The 14,784-nt window shown below is 32.5% G+C and overlaps 1 protein-coding gene across 1 annotated transcript; it reads right to left on the reverse strand.

Moving 5' to 3' along the window:
• Window positions 1–1,527: 1,527 nt before the first annotated feature.
• Window positions 1,528–11,337, reverse strand: LOC143181167 (uncharacterized; the record flags this gene model as incomplete). The annotated part of the gene is made up of 6 exons (XM_076381440.1): window positions 1,528–1,622; window positions 2,622–2,712; window positions 3,099–3,239; window positions 6,389–6,597; window positions 10,705–10,905; window positions 11,235–11,337. Coding segments are annotated over 6 exons (840 nt in total), but the record flags the coding sequence as incomplete, so codon positions are not given.
• Between the last annotated feature and the right edge of the window lie 3,447 nt (window positions 11,338–14,784).

Consider the following 14,784-nt stretch of genomic DNA (forward strand, 5'->3'; position numbering starts at 1 on the left):
CCATACAATAGAAATTTAGTGTAAAAACTATGTTTTGTATTTCTCCGGAAATCTGTATTCCCATTTTCCGTAGTGTCATGCGACAAGTCACGCGACAAATGAAACAGGAAAGGAAACGAGCAATTTGGAGTAGGCTATATAAACTTCCGTGAAAGGACACTTCGTACAGACGAAAGCACAGGATGCTCCGTGCAAGCACGCTCCTCTTAACGACGTTGTTCGTCGTGTCTCCAGCAGAGAACATTCTGGAAAAGTACGAGTCGGAATGCAGAGCAGACCTGGGCACAGGTCCTTGCCAAAGAGCGTGCGAATTCGAGAAAATAGGGTTGATGAGTGATGGAAAATTCGATATAAAGAAAGCAAAGGCAATGATAGATCAAGGTGAGCTGAAATTGTATCCAGACTACAGGAAGAATTTGCTACGGGCAGCCTTTCACCTGTGTCACCAGGAAATAGCACCGGCTAACAGTTTGGACAAGTGTTCTGCTGCTTCAGCCATGTATTACTGTGTGACTACCATTCTTCAGCCAGAAAGATTGTACAAGGATGAAGAGAGGGCGATAACCAACTCGAAGGTAGGATTCGTTTTAGGAGGTTTTTCTTGCTGATAATTTGAGGATTTTTAGTAACCTTTTTTGGTGGAATATCGAGGATTTTTAAGTAATAACTTCAGTCACACTGTCACATATTATAGTCATATTTTCTGAATTATTGTACAGATAGTGTTCATACAGATACATTAAATAAACCTGCATAAGAATTATTGTAATCGTTATGTCGTTTGTTTCGTATTAAAATTCGTATGGTACTGTGATCGTTTGTCAGCTTTAAATTTCATTTATTTAACACCTTTGCTTTTCTATTAATACACCTTTTTAAAAAGTGATTAAATAATTAATATCGCATTTTATAAAACTAAAAGCATATTGCATTTATGAAATAAACAATAATAAATCATTTGGAGACTGAATTTTTGTCACTAGGTTCTCAGTAACTACTACGGATGGGGGTTGGTACCTTGTCGATGCGGGAAGATTGCAAGGAAAGAAGTTTACCAGGCCAGTTATAAAACCATCAAATAATTTACATTTGAAATTATTATCATATAACTATTTGTGCAAGAATCATGTACATGTTAAAGTATAATACTGTTTGCTAACTTCAATAACTGTATTTAGTACATGCATTAGTCCAGTGAAAATAAATATGTAACAATTAGCAGAATCGATTCGCATTATTTTATTTCTTAATATCACTCACTATTAGAAATTTACGAATATTATATTATTTCAGACAATAAATTACCATTATTGAAAGTTTCGTCACACATATAATTCCATTAAAAAATACAATTAAATCTTAATAATAAATATATTTAAAAAATTTGAAGATTAAAAACATTTTAAATTGGTTCATAAAAATTAAAAAGATCATAGTTAATCGTACAACTAAAATTAAAGAAGTTGTGTACAAGGAATTTACAATAGGGTAATATTACATTTATACTAATACCATTTAGTACTGGCACTATCGGTTAGAATTGGAAATTGCTGGATGAAGTCTACTTGCTGGTGCTCTGTGCAATGGCATAGCAAGTATTCGTGCTATCTCACCCACCTGACCTGAAATCATAACAGATGTTCGTGTAAATTTGTTATTTAAATTACAATATTACCAAGTTTGTACGTTCCCATTCCATGGGAAAGCAATTAAATACTTAATCTTCACTGTATTTCGCATTGCGCATAGAACTCTTTGAATTTATTCGAAGTACAGTTTCATGGTTGACGATTTAAAAAACTGCCAATAAAAAGAGATAATCCTAGTAGCAATTCTGAACAATTAATAGTAGAAAATAAATATTTACAGAATGTTTAGAATATTTGTTAGAAGTATTGCGACTTATTGAGGCGCACGTAAAAAAGTTCATTAAAGTTAGAAGTTGTTATTTTTCACGTTTCGTAAAGTTTACAATGTTAATAAAAGAAAAAGTTTAAAAATAAAACGATAGCACAAGCAATATGAGATACATTTTGCATTTACTTTCATATGGAAGTAGAAAATGTCTCAAAAACAGTTGATAATACTAATAAAATAAGTAAAATCTATAATTGAAATTCTTTGATGTGTATAAACCAGTATTGATATTTAATTTTCTATTTTACTTTCACTGCAACTTACAAAATGGAGCTGTAATTTCTTTAAAAATAGGGATAAGTTTTACAAAAATAATGATATAAAGAAAATGTTTATTTTAATTACTAAATTAGATTTACAATAACAATCTAAGGAAAAGTAGGCAGTATCGTATATCATTCTTATATACCGTTCAGGTATACAAAAAAAGCTACCGAATTGAAAATAACAAAAAATAAAGCTTTAATTTTCCACATTTCCATTTCATGCTACGATTAAAGATAATAAATTGCAGGGAAAGTAATTTAATTTTCTGTTGCATATTAATACATTTTGGACAAAACGTCCAATACATATTTTATTGATAATTTTCCTATCTCCAGCAGGATATGCAGCGTCCATTTTTTATGATGCATTGACAACAAGAGAAAATGAGATAAAATCGATTGTTAAACATGTCGTAAATCTGTATATCAGATACTTACAAGCGTTATGCTCGTTCGAGAGCCTGAAGATGGGATAAAACAAAGAGATATCGCGTAATCTCGTTAGTCGTCCGTGTTCATCCGCAGTTTCCTGTTTCGTTAACGAATGCAGTTCGTCGAAAATCATGTAAAGGAAAGCAAGGAAAATGTCAACCGGTTGCGGTAGGACAAATTCCCTGGACAATTTTCATTTGTTTGAAAAAGAAAAGATACACAGCGACTCATTAACACGAAAAAACATTTACATGATATCACTTTTTGTGCCCTTTCGTTGCCTTTTTTAAATTGTCTTTCCTCTTTTGTCATCGAAAGTTCAGAAACATGGATATGAACATATTTACAGAGAAAATGTGGTCGATTTGACTGTATGTTTTCTTTTTTTTGTTCGCACAAATATCCTCGTCGTATCATCGCTTCGAATTTTACCCCGAATTTTCGAACGTTCGCTCAGACCATAAGGACGTCTCTGTTTCTTACGTTGGCAGTACTTTCGGAGGCGATCCTCGTCGATTCTATGCCGTACAATTGATTTTCATTCAGCTGCAGTTGTTCGGGTGCTTCGGTAATTAATTCGCTGAACCTGGCGGCTACTTGCTTCCATTTCACCAGGTCAGCTGGCTGCAACGGGATGCGGATCGATCAATTGTATTAGAATCTGCATACTTTAACAATGCCCTCCCCCATTGTTTTAACTAAATAACATCTGGCTGGTCGAACAAAAACCGAACGAGCACTTGATTGCTTCTGCGTTGACGATACAGGGTGATTAAAACATGGTGTCATTTAAGTCTTGGGTGCTGTTTATGACTACCGAATACAAATGTAATAAATCTGTAGTCCGATAGCAAATCTTGATATTGTTTTTTTTTCAAAATTGAGATATAAACTCTTCTATGTGTATCGATATGAGACTTATCAGTTTGCAAAAGATGATACCTGTATATCAAAAAAGTAGTTTCAGAAAAAAACAACGTGTCAGGTCATGACATTTGGATTTAACTAATTTTAAAATTACTGTAATGAAGAATTAGAAATACAAGTTTTAGTTATGAAATAGTACAATATGTAATTTCAAGTAATTTCAAATGTATTCTTCAAATATTTATTGCTAAATGTAAGCGAATTTTATGTGAATTAAATCTTTTAGACGAAGTAATTAGAAATTAAATTGTATAAATTTTAGGTGAAGCTGACTCACATGAGGTACAAGGGTTAAGATTTACATAAAAATATTTATGTATTATTAGAATTAAGAAAATAATTTCCGTAGTTACTATTCTAGTTTATTTTTTAGCTGGATGTAAACAGGTGACTTAAGTTCTGTGAGATTGTATTTCGGAAGTTGGAAGTTTGTAACTGTTTTTGAGGTAAGACTATATTTTATTGTAATATTATTTTTTCTGTATACGTAATCATTTTTTAAATTTCAAGTATTTGCATATGAAAAGCAAAAAGTTTCTAGGTTCAGTTAAATACTCGTATAAACTATTTCCACGCTATTTTTGAATCGTCCTGTATAAAGGGTGGCTGCGTAAATATAGAAGAATCCGATAGAGAGTTTTAACAATAAAAAGTATAATACGATACTCTTTTTTGCTTTGAAATGTAGGATAGGAAAAGGTAAAGGATTACATGTACAAATGTCTGACGGCATGTGTCAGAAACATTTAAGGGAAATTCTGCATACTAAAATAAGACGAAAATGAAAACACAAAATCCCATTTCAGGCTTCGTTTTTAAGTTACTAATTGTTGAGTGTACGTTTAAATTTTGCATGTTTGATGAAATGTGAAATGTCTGCTGAAATGTGTCTGACTCAGGACTTATTCTATTGAATTCGCTGTATCTGGCATAGTCCACGTCGGCAACAGAATAAGTGTCGAGTTAGACACATTTCACGTGAATTTTAGACGTTTCTGTAATAATTTATAACTTTGAAACGGAGTTTCAAACGCAATTTCATCATTTTTAATCTTTATCCTATTTTAATAAGCACATTGTCCCCTTAAATTTTTTGCCACTTACCGAAAACGCTGTACATTTACTGAATTAACCCTCCGTTGACAAACATATTTTTTCACGTGTTTATTCTAAGTTTTAGAGAAATCTAAAATTCTGGGTTACTTATCAGTCTCTGCAACGTTTATACAATTTTTATTATCAAATCAAATGTTTAAAATTTCTTTTCAATTCGAATAAAAATTCGAAGGAAAGTCTAAAAAACGTTCAATTTTAGTTGTATCGTCAAAGATTCTCTACTACAGATTACCAATGGAGGATAACAATATTTTTATTTTATACACGAGAAAAATTGTTTCTCTTCATTCATACTTACGATATAATTATATTTGTACTTTGTTTAATTTTCAAAGCAACCATACTTATTTTTTGCAATAATCTGTACTACTTTGAACATTTTGTCTATTCAACTTTTTGTTCTATTTTCTGGTGTATTATTACCTTATTCTTTCAGATCTTTGCAATTCATATCCACCATTCTTTACAAACTTTACAGTTGATAAACATCGTCATTAAATTTTATTCCTAGGTCTTATTCTTCGATCCAGATGAAATACACAGTCGAAGAACCGAATAAAGAAGTAAAATAGCTATTAAAGTGTTAATGTGAAATTGTTCGCACATTGACTCATAAACCCGTTCTACTATCCAAAGCAGTAAAGAAATCTTCCCTTATCTATCACACCTAGTCAAAAACTAAATCATTAGTTTTATTTAACTTAACAGAATCATAAACTTACTAAAACTTCTATCAAAACCTATTAACCCACTTAGCACTAAAAAAATCTTCCATCATATCATATATTTCTATGTGAACGCCATATTTTTGTATTAAGCACTAATTATTATTTAAGTTTTTGAGCTTTTAGACATCTGAAATGTATATGGTGAAGAAGATTATAGTAATATAATAAGCATAATAGCAGCTATAGTCATTTTTTTTTAAAGTAGTAAGTGACAGAAACATATGATTGGGTCAAAATACTCTAGCTATATTTTCATATAACTTCAAATATAATTAGAATATTGTTTCATATTGACACGAATGTAAGTAAACATGCGGTGAAATAAAGAAAAAGTGCTATAGATGATGATATTTACAATATTGTGTGAATTAATGTGGACACAAGTTCTTCGATTAAAACACTACTTTATTGATAAAGTCAATTTTAAACAAAAATGCAATACACTATCATGAGCTTTTAATAGAATATGTGTCCTTTTTTGTGTCTTTAGACTCGGTTTGGGATAGAAGCAAGTAATTCTTGCTATCTATAAAAATCTCAAGTAATCGTTGTGTTCACATTAATTTGCACAATATAGTATCAGTAACAAAAGTTTACTTGTGGAAAGTCGCGAGTAGGTCGTCTTCCCGATATTTCCAGCTTTAATGTTTTTGTACCCCTTTTGTAACTTTAATCTAATCTCTAAGTCGTACAATTAGTAACCTCTTACTAATGCATTAAAGACTCCGATTATAAAATACCGCAAAGGTCGTTCTCATGATACTGAAACTAATTCTCAAAAATCCCAGAAAGAACGGTCACAGAAGCTCGTTCCAGGGCTAGCAAGTTCCCCATAAAGAGTTCCCTATAAGGCGAAATTTAATCTGTAGGTATCAAGCTCATGGTGGGCAGCCTAAACGCAGCAATTCACTCTGTCTCTAAGAAATGGGGTAGAAGAAGGTCTAATCTCTGGCAGCAGAGGATCATCCCGTCTCGCGTTTACCGCAACGTACGGGGGTTTACCGTTAAAGTGAAAAAGACTGGAAGCAGCGCTATCGGAAGTGGCGAACCGCGTAGCTCCGATCTCTCAGAAGGGGGGCCAGAAAGAGTCAAGTGTCTCAGTAAATCAAGTAATCCCGCCAGCAGCTCCCCGTGACGACCTCCAACATCCTGTCGTATTAATCCCAAGGCATCCCTCGCGATCACGTGGGCGGTTACACCAGGATTGTCAGCTAAGCGGTGTAAAATTACTATTTAACCACTAGAGATCTTTCTTACCAAGGAAAGAAATGTAAAGTATCCCCTACACATGAGACTTGCCTCGAGACATGTGTTGCTGCTAGTGATGGGGCCAAATCACTTCGGATCGTGTTGACTCTTATTCGATCAGGGGGAAGTAGAGAGATTCGAAGTAATTGTAAATGACTTCAAGTCTATCATTTGTCTGCAGACATGTTATAAGACAAATCTCATCGTGTAGGGGACGCTTAACACATAAACTTATTGTTTGCTATTACTATATAATACAAATCAATCATCAGTTCGGTTTATTTTCTCGACTCTTATATGTAGTAGGTATAGCAGAAGGAAGATATTGCTATCAGTCAAATTTTTAACCCACCAAACTTTCGGTTTTTTAAATTTCTTGACGTTTTGAGGCATCCTGAGTTCAAAAATAACAAAAACACGATAATTAAATTCTGTATGTACGTATGTATGTTGGTATCTATTTTGCTTTATGTTTCTTGATTAGGTTAGCGAAATTTCATGAAATTTAATATCATGAATCCTATACATATACATATACGGAGTATACATGCAAGGTATTGATGCTATTAAATTTCAAAAAATTTGATCAAAGGGAAGAGAAAATGTGGAGGTATGGGATACTATATTTCAAAGGGGATTCAAGTTACAGAACATTCTGTATCAAGTTTTTAGTACATTATAAAAAGTAGTATTAGTAAAAAAGATCACATTGCAACTCTGTTGCCAATTTTTTGTCTTCATAAACAAATGTATAGGGTGTCCAATGAAGTGAAGTACAATTGAACATGGAGTGATATTTTATGAAAACAAACTGAAAATAAAGAATAAAATTGTTTCAAATAAGGATTCATTTTCAAAATCTCTTTTCTTGAAAACGAAGATATAGAATAATTTTATTCTTTACTTTCCATCTACTTTTTTTTTTATGGAAAATTATTATCTATTCAGTTGTATCGTACTTTGTGGACACTCCGTATAGTAAAGGGTTTTTTCTACATAACTTTTTTTCAGTTTTTTTCAATCGTGATTGGGTAGACAAATCTATAAATTTGAAAGCAATGTGTAAAATATCTATTTCTTTAAAGTCTCAAGTTCTATACTACTGGTGATAAACTCGTAACAAGACGGAAGTCCCTGAAATGCACGTGTGTTTAGAAAGGAGTTCAAGGCTGTTATACGATGTTGGTTTTAATTACAAATCAGCTGGTTGCGATATTTTTTTTGTCTGACCTACACTCAGCCCAAATGTTGTGTCGAAATGGTTATATGAGAACGCTTCGGCACTGTGCGACTGCATAGTGTTTTGCAAACATACATGGTTGAGCAATATATGGAGTATACCAAGTGTAACTCATTAATTTTGACTGCTTGAGTGTATGATATACTAGCTTGCGTCATAAATCAAAGTAAAATTTGAAAAATGAAGATTCATAAAATATCGTAAAATTACAAAAAAGCATTATGTTAATGAATAGATATATCGTATAAGACTGGAAGGAGATTCCCTAGACGGGATTAGTGCTGCCAACATAAATAAAGTATTGTATATTTAGTAGTACATATATTCATAATAAAAATTAACTAATGGCGCTTTTAAACTAAATTCAATTAACAGGTTGAATGCCACGGGGGTCACCGGTGACCGGCACTTAACTTGGCTGTGACGCCACGGGGGTCACCGGTGACCCCCGCCGAAATTAACATGCCAATCATGTTTATACGTTGTAAATTATCTATTGTAGATAATATTTCAACATTATATGTATCGCTAAATAGAAAGTTCATCGTGGCGCCACGAACAATCCCGGTAAAATTGGCGTGGCATTCAACCTGTTAAAAAGGAGACAAAAGAGGAAGAAATATTGTATTTCGCAATTTCAATACTTATTTATACTGAGTGTGCGACAACAGGTGTCAGAAATTTTAAGGAATGATTCTACGTACTAAAATAAGATGAAAATTTAAACTGATGAAATTGCGTTTAAGACTTTAATTCTGAGTTATTAGTTATGAAAGATGCACCTAAAATGCGCTAGAATTGTGTTTAATTTGGAACTTATTTTACTGTCAGTGTACACTATATAGTAGGGTTAAACGCAGCGATATTAGTGGAATGGATTAAGTCAGGAACGTTTTACGTATATTTTAGGCATTTTCTTAACGACTAATAACTTGGAAACGAAGCCTAGAATGCAATTTCAACATTCTTGAGTTTCTTCTTATTGTGGCCTTATTTTGGCCTATCCCTTCTTAACTTTTTCTATAATATGAATAGCTTAACTAGGCCAATTTTATGATTGCGTTTAAATGAGTGGCCTTACCAAAAAATTGATAAAATTGATATTAAGCTACTGTTATGTACAATTAATCCAAAACTACTACCTCTAATAGAATTCAATAATATTTTAGCGTATAGTGGAGCCTCTTGTATCTGAATCGTCATTATTCGAACTCCCTATTATTCGAATAAAATGTCTTTTGACAACTTCGTTTTTTTCTATTACAGATATGTAGTATTCATATTCTTCACGGTGCGTTTACAAAGTTTTAAGTCTGGGTTCCCAAAAAATTAAACTCTTAAGAAAATAATTTTATTTCTTTTTAGTTTTCAACATACTTTTCTCCTAAATCAATGCATCTATTGGCACGGTTGTATAACTGTTGAATTCCTCTATAGAAATCAGTTTTTGAAGTATTATTAAGCTCATGGCGTTACCTATACTGCTGTATATTTCTTCAGGGATGTCAAGATATGCTTTACTGGCTTGAAAACAAAATTTAATAGCTATTCGTTGCGTTATTTGATGTTTGAATCCATAAAAATACAGTATAATAAAATTATGTTCAATAAAGGGCTACTTTGAAACGCACGGAATTACACATATGAAACTTGTTACAAATTTCAGTCCAGGCATTTCATTAATTAGTTGCTATAACAACCACTAAATGTTTCAAACAGTACTCCTGGCAATAATCAGTCCTAAAGCTTCGTAAACGCACTGTGTATACATATACACTTATTTGTGTTTATAGTATTACGTATTCGCTATGTGTATCTATAGTAACAAAGATATCGTGCATATAAATTTTATACAAGCTAAAACAACAAACGAAAGCGACGATGATGTGTGTTTTTATATTTAAGAATTCAAGATATTTGTAAGAGGACTTCGACTAATTATTAAAGCATAAAAAGAATGTAATTCTACAAAATTACTTATGTTGAAAAATCTATGCGATGTAACAGTCACAAGTTATGGGATTCTTAAATATTGCAAAAGTGTCCAATTATGTTGATTTCTGCATATTTAAATTGAGTTGAATTGAAGTTAGAAAAATTATTGTTCTATTATCTGAAAATTTCTTTATTCGAACACTTCTGTTAATTTATTAGTTCAAATATGCGATGTTTTATTGCGCTTTTACAGGGTGTTCGATTAGTGTCAGAAATTATAAGAAATTATTCTACCTGTCAAAATAGGGCGAAAATTAAGAATAACAAAATTGCGTTTAATGCTTCGTTTGAGAATTATTGTGTCCTTCACAGATCAAAACGATTAGTTCCACTTTTGGAATTTTTTAAAATTTTAGTCCCAAAGCACTTGGTTGATGCTTAACTTTTTATATTTAAAATAAATATGTAATGTTTGTTTTGTGGAGTTAATCGATTTGGCAAATGAGCGGTTCAATTGTTGAAAAAACGCCTAAACTAGGCTCGATATGTATCTGACTCAGGACATATTCTACTGACCTTAGTGTGTCTGACCTAGCTAATGCCAAGTATGTGTCAGCAGTAAAATAACTTTGAAGCGAAACCTTAAATGCATTTTCGTCATTCTTGATTTTTATTTTATTTTAGCGTGTAGAATCACCTCTTAAAATTGTTGACACCTGTTGTCGAATACTTTGTGTTCTGAATATAAATAAATGAGAAACTAAGTAAACTGGGCTCGCAACCATCGCCTTTTTTGTGATAAATTAGTTATAAAGGTAAAGTTTGCCAAATCGAGTTCTATATGACTGTTATTAATACCTATTTAATTATTATAAGGGACACGTATATTATTTACCCAAGAGAAGTTCCTGAACGTGTTGTGGCATCACTGGTTTCTTCAAGTTGCTCAAAAATAGTTGTAGAGCGGCGGCGCATTCGAGGGCTGCATTGTTATTGTTCCCCAGATGCGGCTTTTCTCCTTTTTTCAATGAATTTAGAATTCGTCTCCTGAGATCGCGACGGCCACCACGACGGAACAGACCTTCCTCTCTGGCATCTTTAAATAAAAACTCAGAACTTTCGCAAATCAATATGCTTCCTTGTCTATCAAGAAAGTATTGGGAAACAAAAAGGAGAATGGTAATATTATTGAAATGAAATTCATTCAGGTATTTTCTTTCTATGCAAACGGAAGTCAGCAATCAAGAAGAGTTGTAAAAGTGAAATAGAATAACTTTGAGAATTAAACTTGTACTATTTGCACATGTTAAAGGTGTTGGCGTAGACGTTTCGGGCATGTTTTAAGTAAGATAACTTTATTTTTCTATCGTTCATGATACTACGTAGAAACTTTGTTTCTTTGAACTTTTTGTTATTGTTACGTACGTTCCTTGAGGAAGATTATGATTTGCTTCACTGCCTGCAACGACTTCTTCGATATTATATCGTCATCTGCGTCCTGCCTGAGGAAAAGTGTTTGAATTGGTATAATAATATTTGTAAGACCAAGAATTTAAAAAATTCAGTATTTAATGTTTGAGTATCTAATGAAAAGATAGTGTTTAATTACTTCTGGAAAGACTTTATTAAACTACATTACTAAAGCTTTTCACAATATTTATAATTAAACTTCCCATTTGTGCATAATTCATACAAATAATAAGTGTACAATAAACATAGTAAATAAAATTCCAAATGTAATATTTTTCCTGAATATTTTCGTTTTTATTGTGACATCAGGAATTGTGTTAAGACAACGATCCACTGAACATTTTACATGCATAGCTTCCTTTTTCACAATTTCCATCACTAGGCAAACTTTAAAGGACTCCACGCTATTTGCTTCATAGGAATATCGCCATTACAGCAACTTGAATTTCGTTGAATAACAAGTTCACTCTTCATTGCGCTTCAGAAAGTTTCTGCTTTGAAAATCGATTCAAAGGCACATACTTGATAACTTGTTTCGAAAGTGCATAATCAGACTCTGTGGCAACAGAATAATGAACAATACAGTTGAAACAGGAAACTGGACCAAATCTAATATTACATTTACACGTTACAATTTCGACAGAGGAAAAGTGGACGATTCTAATATTTCCTTTTAGAGACCGCAATTTGATTTTGATAGACATCATTCGATTGTAACATAATATCGACGCAATTGTATATGAACGAAGTAAGTGTGCACGCTTCGAGATTTTTCCACCGTAGTGATCCTCTGTGGCAGATCTTGAATGCTATTTTCAACAGGTTCTTCCTACGTTTAGAGGATGCAGTTGTGATGTTGGCCATTTCGAGAGTCTCTGACAGACGATTCATGTTGAATTTCCCGCCATTTATGACACCCAATTTTTCCAATTCACATGCCCTTTGGCAGGGATCGAGCGACGACGGCAGAGTCATCTGGCAGGTCTGATATTCGGTCCTTCCAGTTGAAGATACCACGAGAAGTGTTGCTACTAAGAATAGCACTTTGCACATTTTCTCTTACTTTGCTGGAGACTGTATTTTGATTTTCCCAAAAGGGACAGTATGGTATTTATATAGGTAGAGGATATTTAAATAGATATGGTGGGAGTTGCACGCGACATTGCATGTATATGTAATTATTTGTCTAAAGGTACTGCTTGAAATAATTGGAGGCTCATTTACTTAGCAGGCATTAAAAATTTTTAAATTTGCTTGTCTCCACGCATTGTCTAAATATTTAAATCCAATTTATTATTCGATAGTATATTTTACAATTTTCTTCTTCGTAAAAACGGTACTTGAAGTATTTCCTTTTTGATAGAACTTTTTAATTCTCTTTAATTCAACTCGAAATTTATGAAGAGTCTTAGAAATTTTCTCCACTTTCAGCGAGTACTTTAAGAGCTCCTTCTAAGAGTAATCGCTTTACACTAAAATAAATTTTGTTTTAAATTATTTTATCTCTTAAAATGGGAAAATACGATGGTTTCCTTTTTTATCCAATAAACATGTAGTACCAAAGATTGTCGTAATAGTAACTGTTAATTACTATTTAAAGTTGTTTCTAATAACAAGGGTGCTTTGGAAAGGGGAATTACAAAAAATTAAAAAAAATTCACACAAAGAAGAGTCATTAACCGAGTTAGCACAAAAACTGAAAAACATGGTAAAAGTTATATAACGTGGGTAATTGCGTAGAGGTAATGATTACCGTAATTACAGTGAAGTGCGCCAATTTTTAAATTAACGTCTGTGAAACCTAAAGTGAAGGTCTCTGGTATATCATATAACAAGTTTTGTCAGTGACTGAAAATATCACCCTGCAAGCGCACAGTATTTCCAGACAATGTTGACGTTATTTACTGTTATTTCACGCTTTACGAGGCGCTGGACATTGTAGATAAATCTAAAAGCTTCTTCTGCGCTTCGTGTTTTCCATTACCACACTTCGGCTGGATTATTAAGATAAAAGTAAATGAAATATATACTGGTATTGGTGGAAATTGTATAGAAAAGCCATTTCCTCTCATTTTTATCACTATTTTTGGAGTGAAATGTTTTACGATTGTGGAATAGAATTTTAATAAAATTGTAAACTATTATATTTGTTACGTATTAATCACTTGAAATTACTACTTATTACTTGAAATAGAAATTTCTATCACAAGAAGTAAAAATTTCTACCACTTAGAATCAAATTTAAAGATCAGATGTTCTATAAATTCCTCAATTTCCTTTTTGTTCAGAGATCCTATTATTAGAAGTTGAAATATTTAAATTTTAACCTAGGATCACATTACTAAAAATCGAGTCTCCTATTATCCACGTTTACTTTTTTATATTTTACAATATTTTTCATATTTTCACCAAATCCATCATAGTTTACTCCAAGCGTCACACATTGCATAAAAGAAGAAACAAAAACTCACGTACGAACTTGTCATTTACATTACATAATAATATGCGTCCTGTTTGCTTTTCAGATCATCGAAAAGTGGATCAAGGACGGAAGCGATAAGTCCCTATTTCCGGAAGTGAATGCAGTAACAGTAACAATCAATCAAAATAAATCCATCTTTCGCAGAAAAATGATACGATTCTGATGCAACGAAAAAAAAGAAACAAATTTTTTTAAAGACCGAAATATGTCCTTGTAGGATCGTTAACGCTTATAAAGAGTCGGTCATCGTTGTTACACTTCATAAATTGGTAGTATGTTCGGACGAATGTTTCGGGAACTCGCGTTCCTTTATCTACTTGTGATCCTGGTCTCAGGATTACCACGGCACTATTCGCGCAGTCAACTAGGAAGAGACCGTAGACATGCTTCCTGTCCCTCGTGTAGTCGGGACTGCCCAGATGCCCTGGCAAATTGGTAAGTAACTAGAAGTCTACGATTTTTGGGGCCACTAATTGGGGTAATTTTGGGGCCCATTATCCCTTTTTCAAAAATTAAATTGGTACCCATTTGGTGGACTGTGGAGATTGAAATATAATTTGCTTGAAAGAATAACATATCAATACTTCTTTTTAATGAAATTAATATAGGTATATTTGTTCATGAAATGATTTTTATCTTTATAAGCCGTGTTTTATTCAATATTTTATTTTCATTTTTCTATTGTTCGTGGAAAATGATTTTCTATAACTCTGTCTACATAGTTTGAAAGATATTAGTATGTTGATGTTTACGGAATTATCATGTACGTATATAGAATACAATACTGAAAACTTTACAAAGTAACAAGTTTTAATCCTTATACTCTGTTCAAATAATTATCTCATATTAATATAACAAATTTTGCTTTCACACTACTATATTCAGTTTCATGTGGATATCATCTTATGTACATTCAATTTTCTATTAAAGATTGCTAGTAAAATTTAAAATTACATTTCAGGTCACACAGATTCGAACATAATATAAGGATTAAGATGTAAAAGATTTCGTTTGACAGTAACA

This window comes from Calliopsis andreniformis, chromosome 6 (assembly GCF_051401765.1).
Source record: "Calliopsis andreniformis isolate RMS-2024a chromosome 6, iyCalAndr_principal, whole genome shotgun sequence".
Taxonomy (NCBI): Eukaryota; Metazoa; Arthropoda; class Insecta; order Hymenoptera; family Andrenidae; genus Calliopsis; species Calliopsis andreniformis.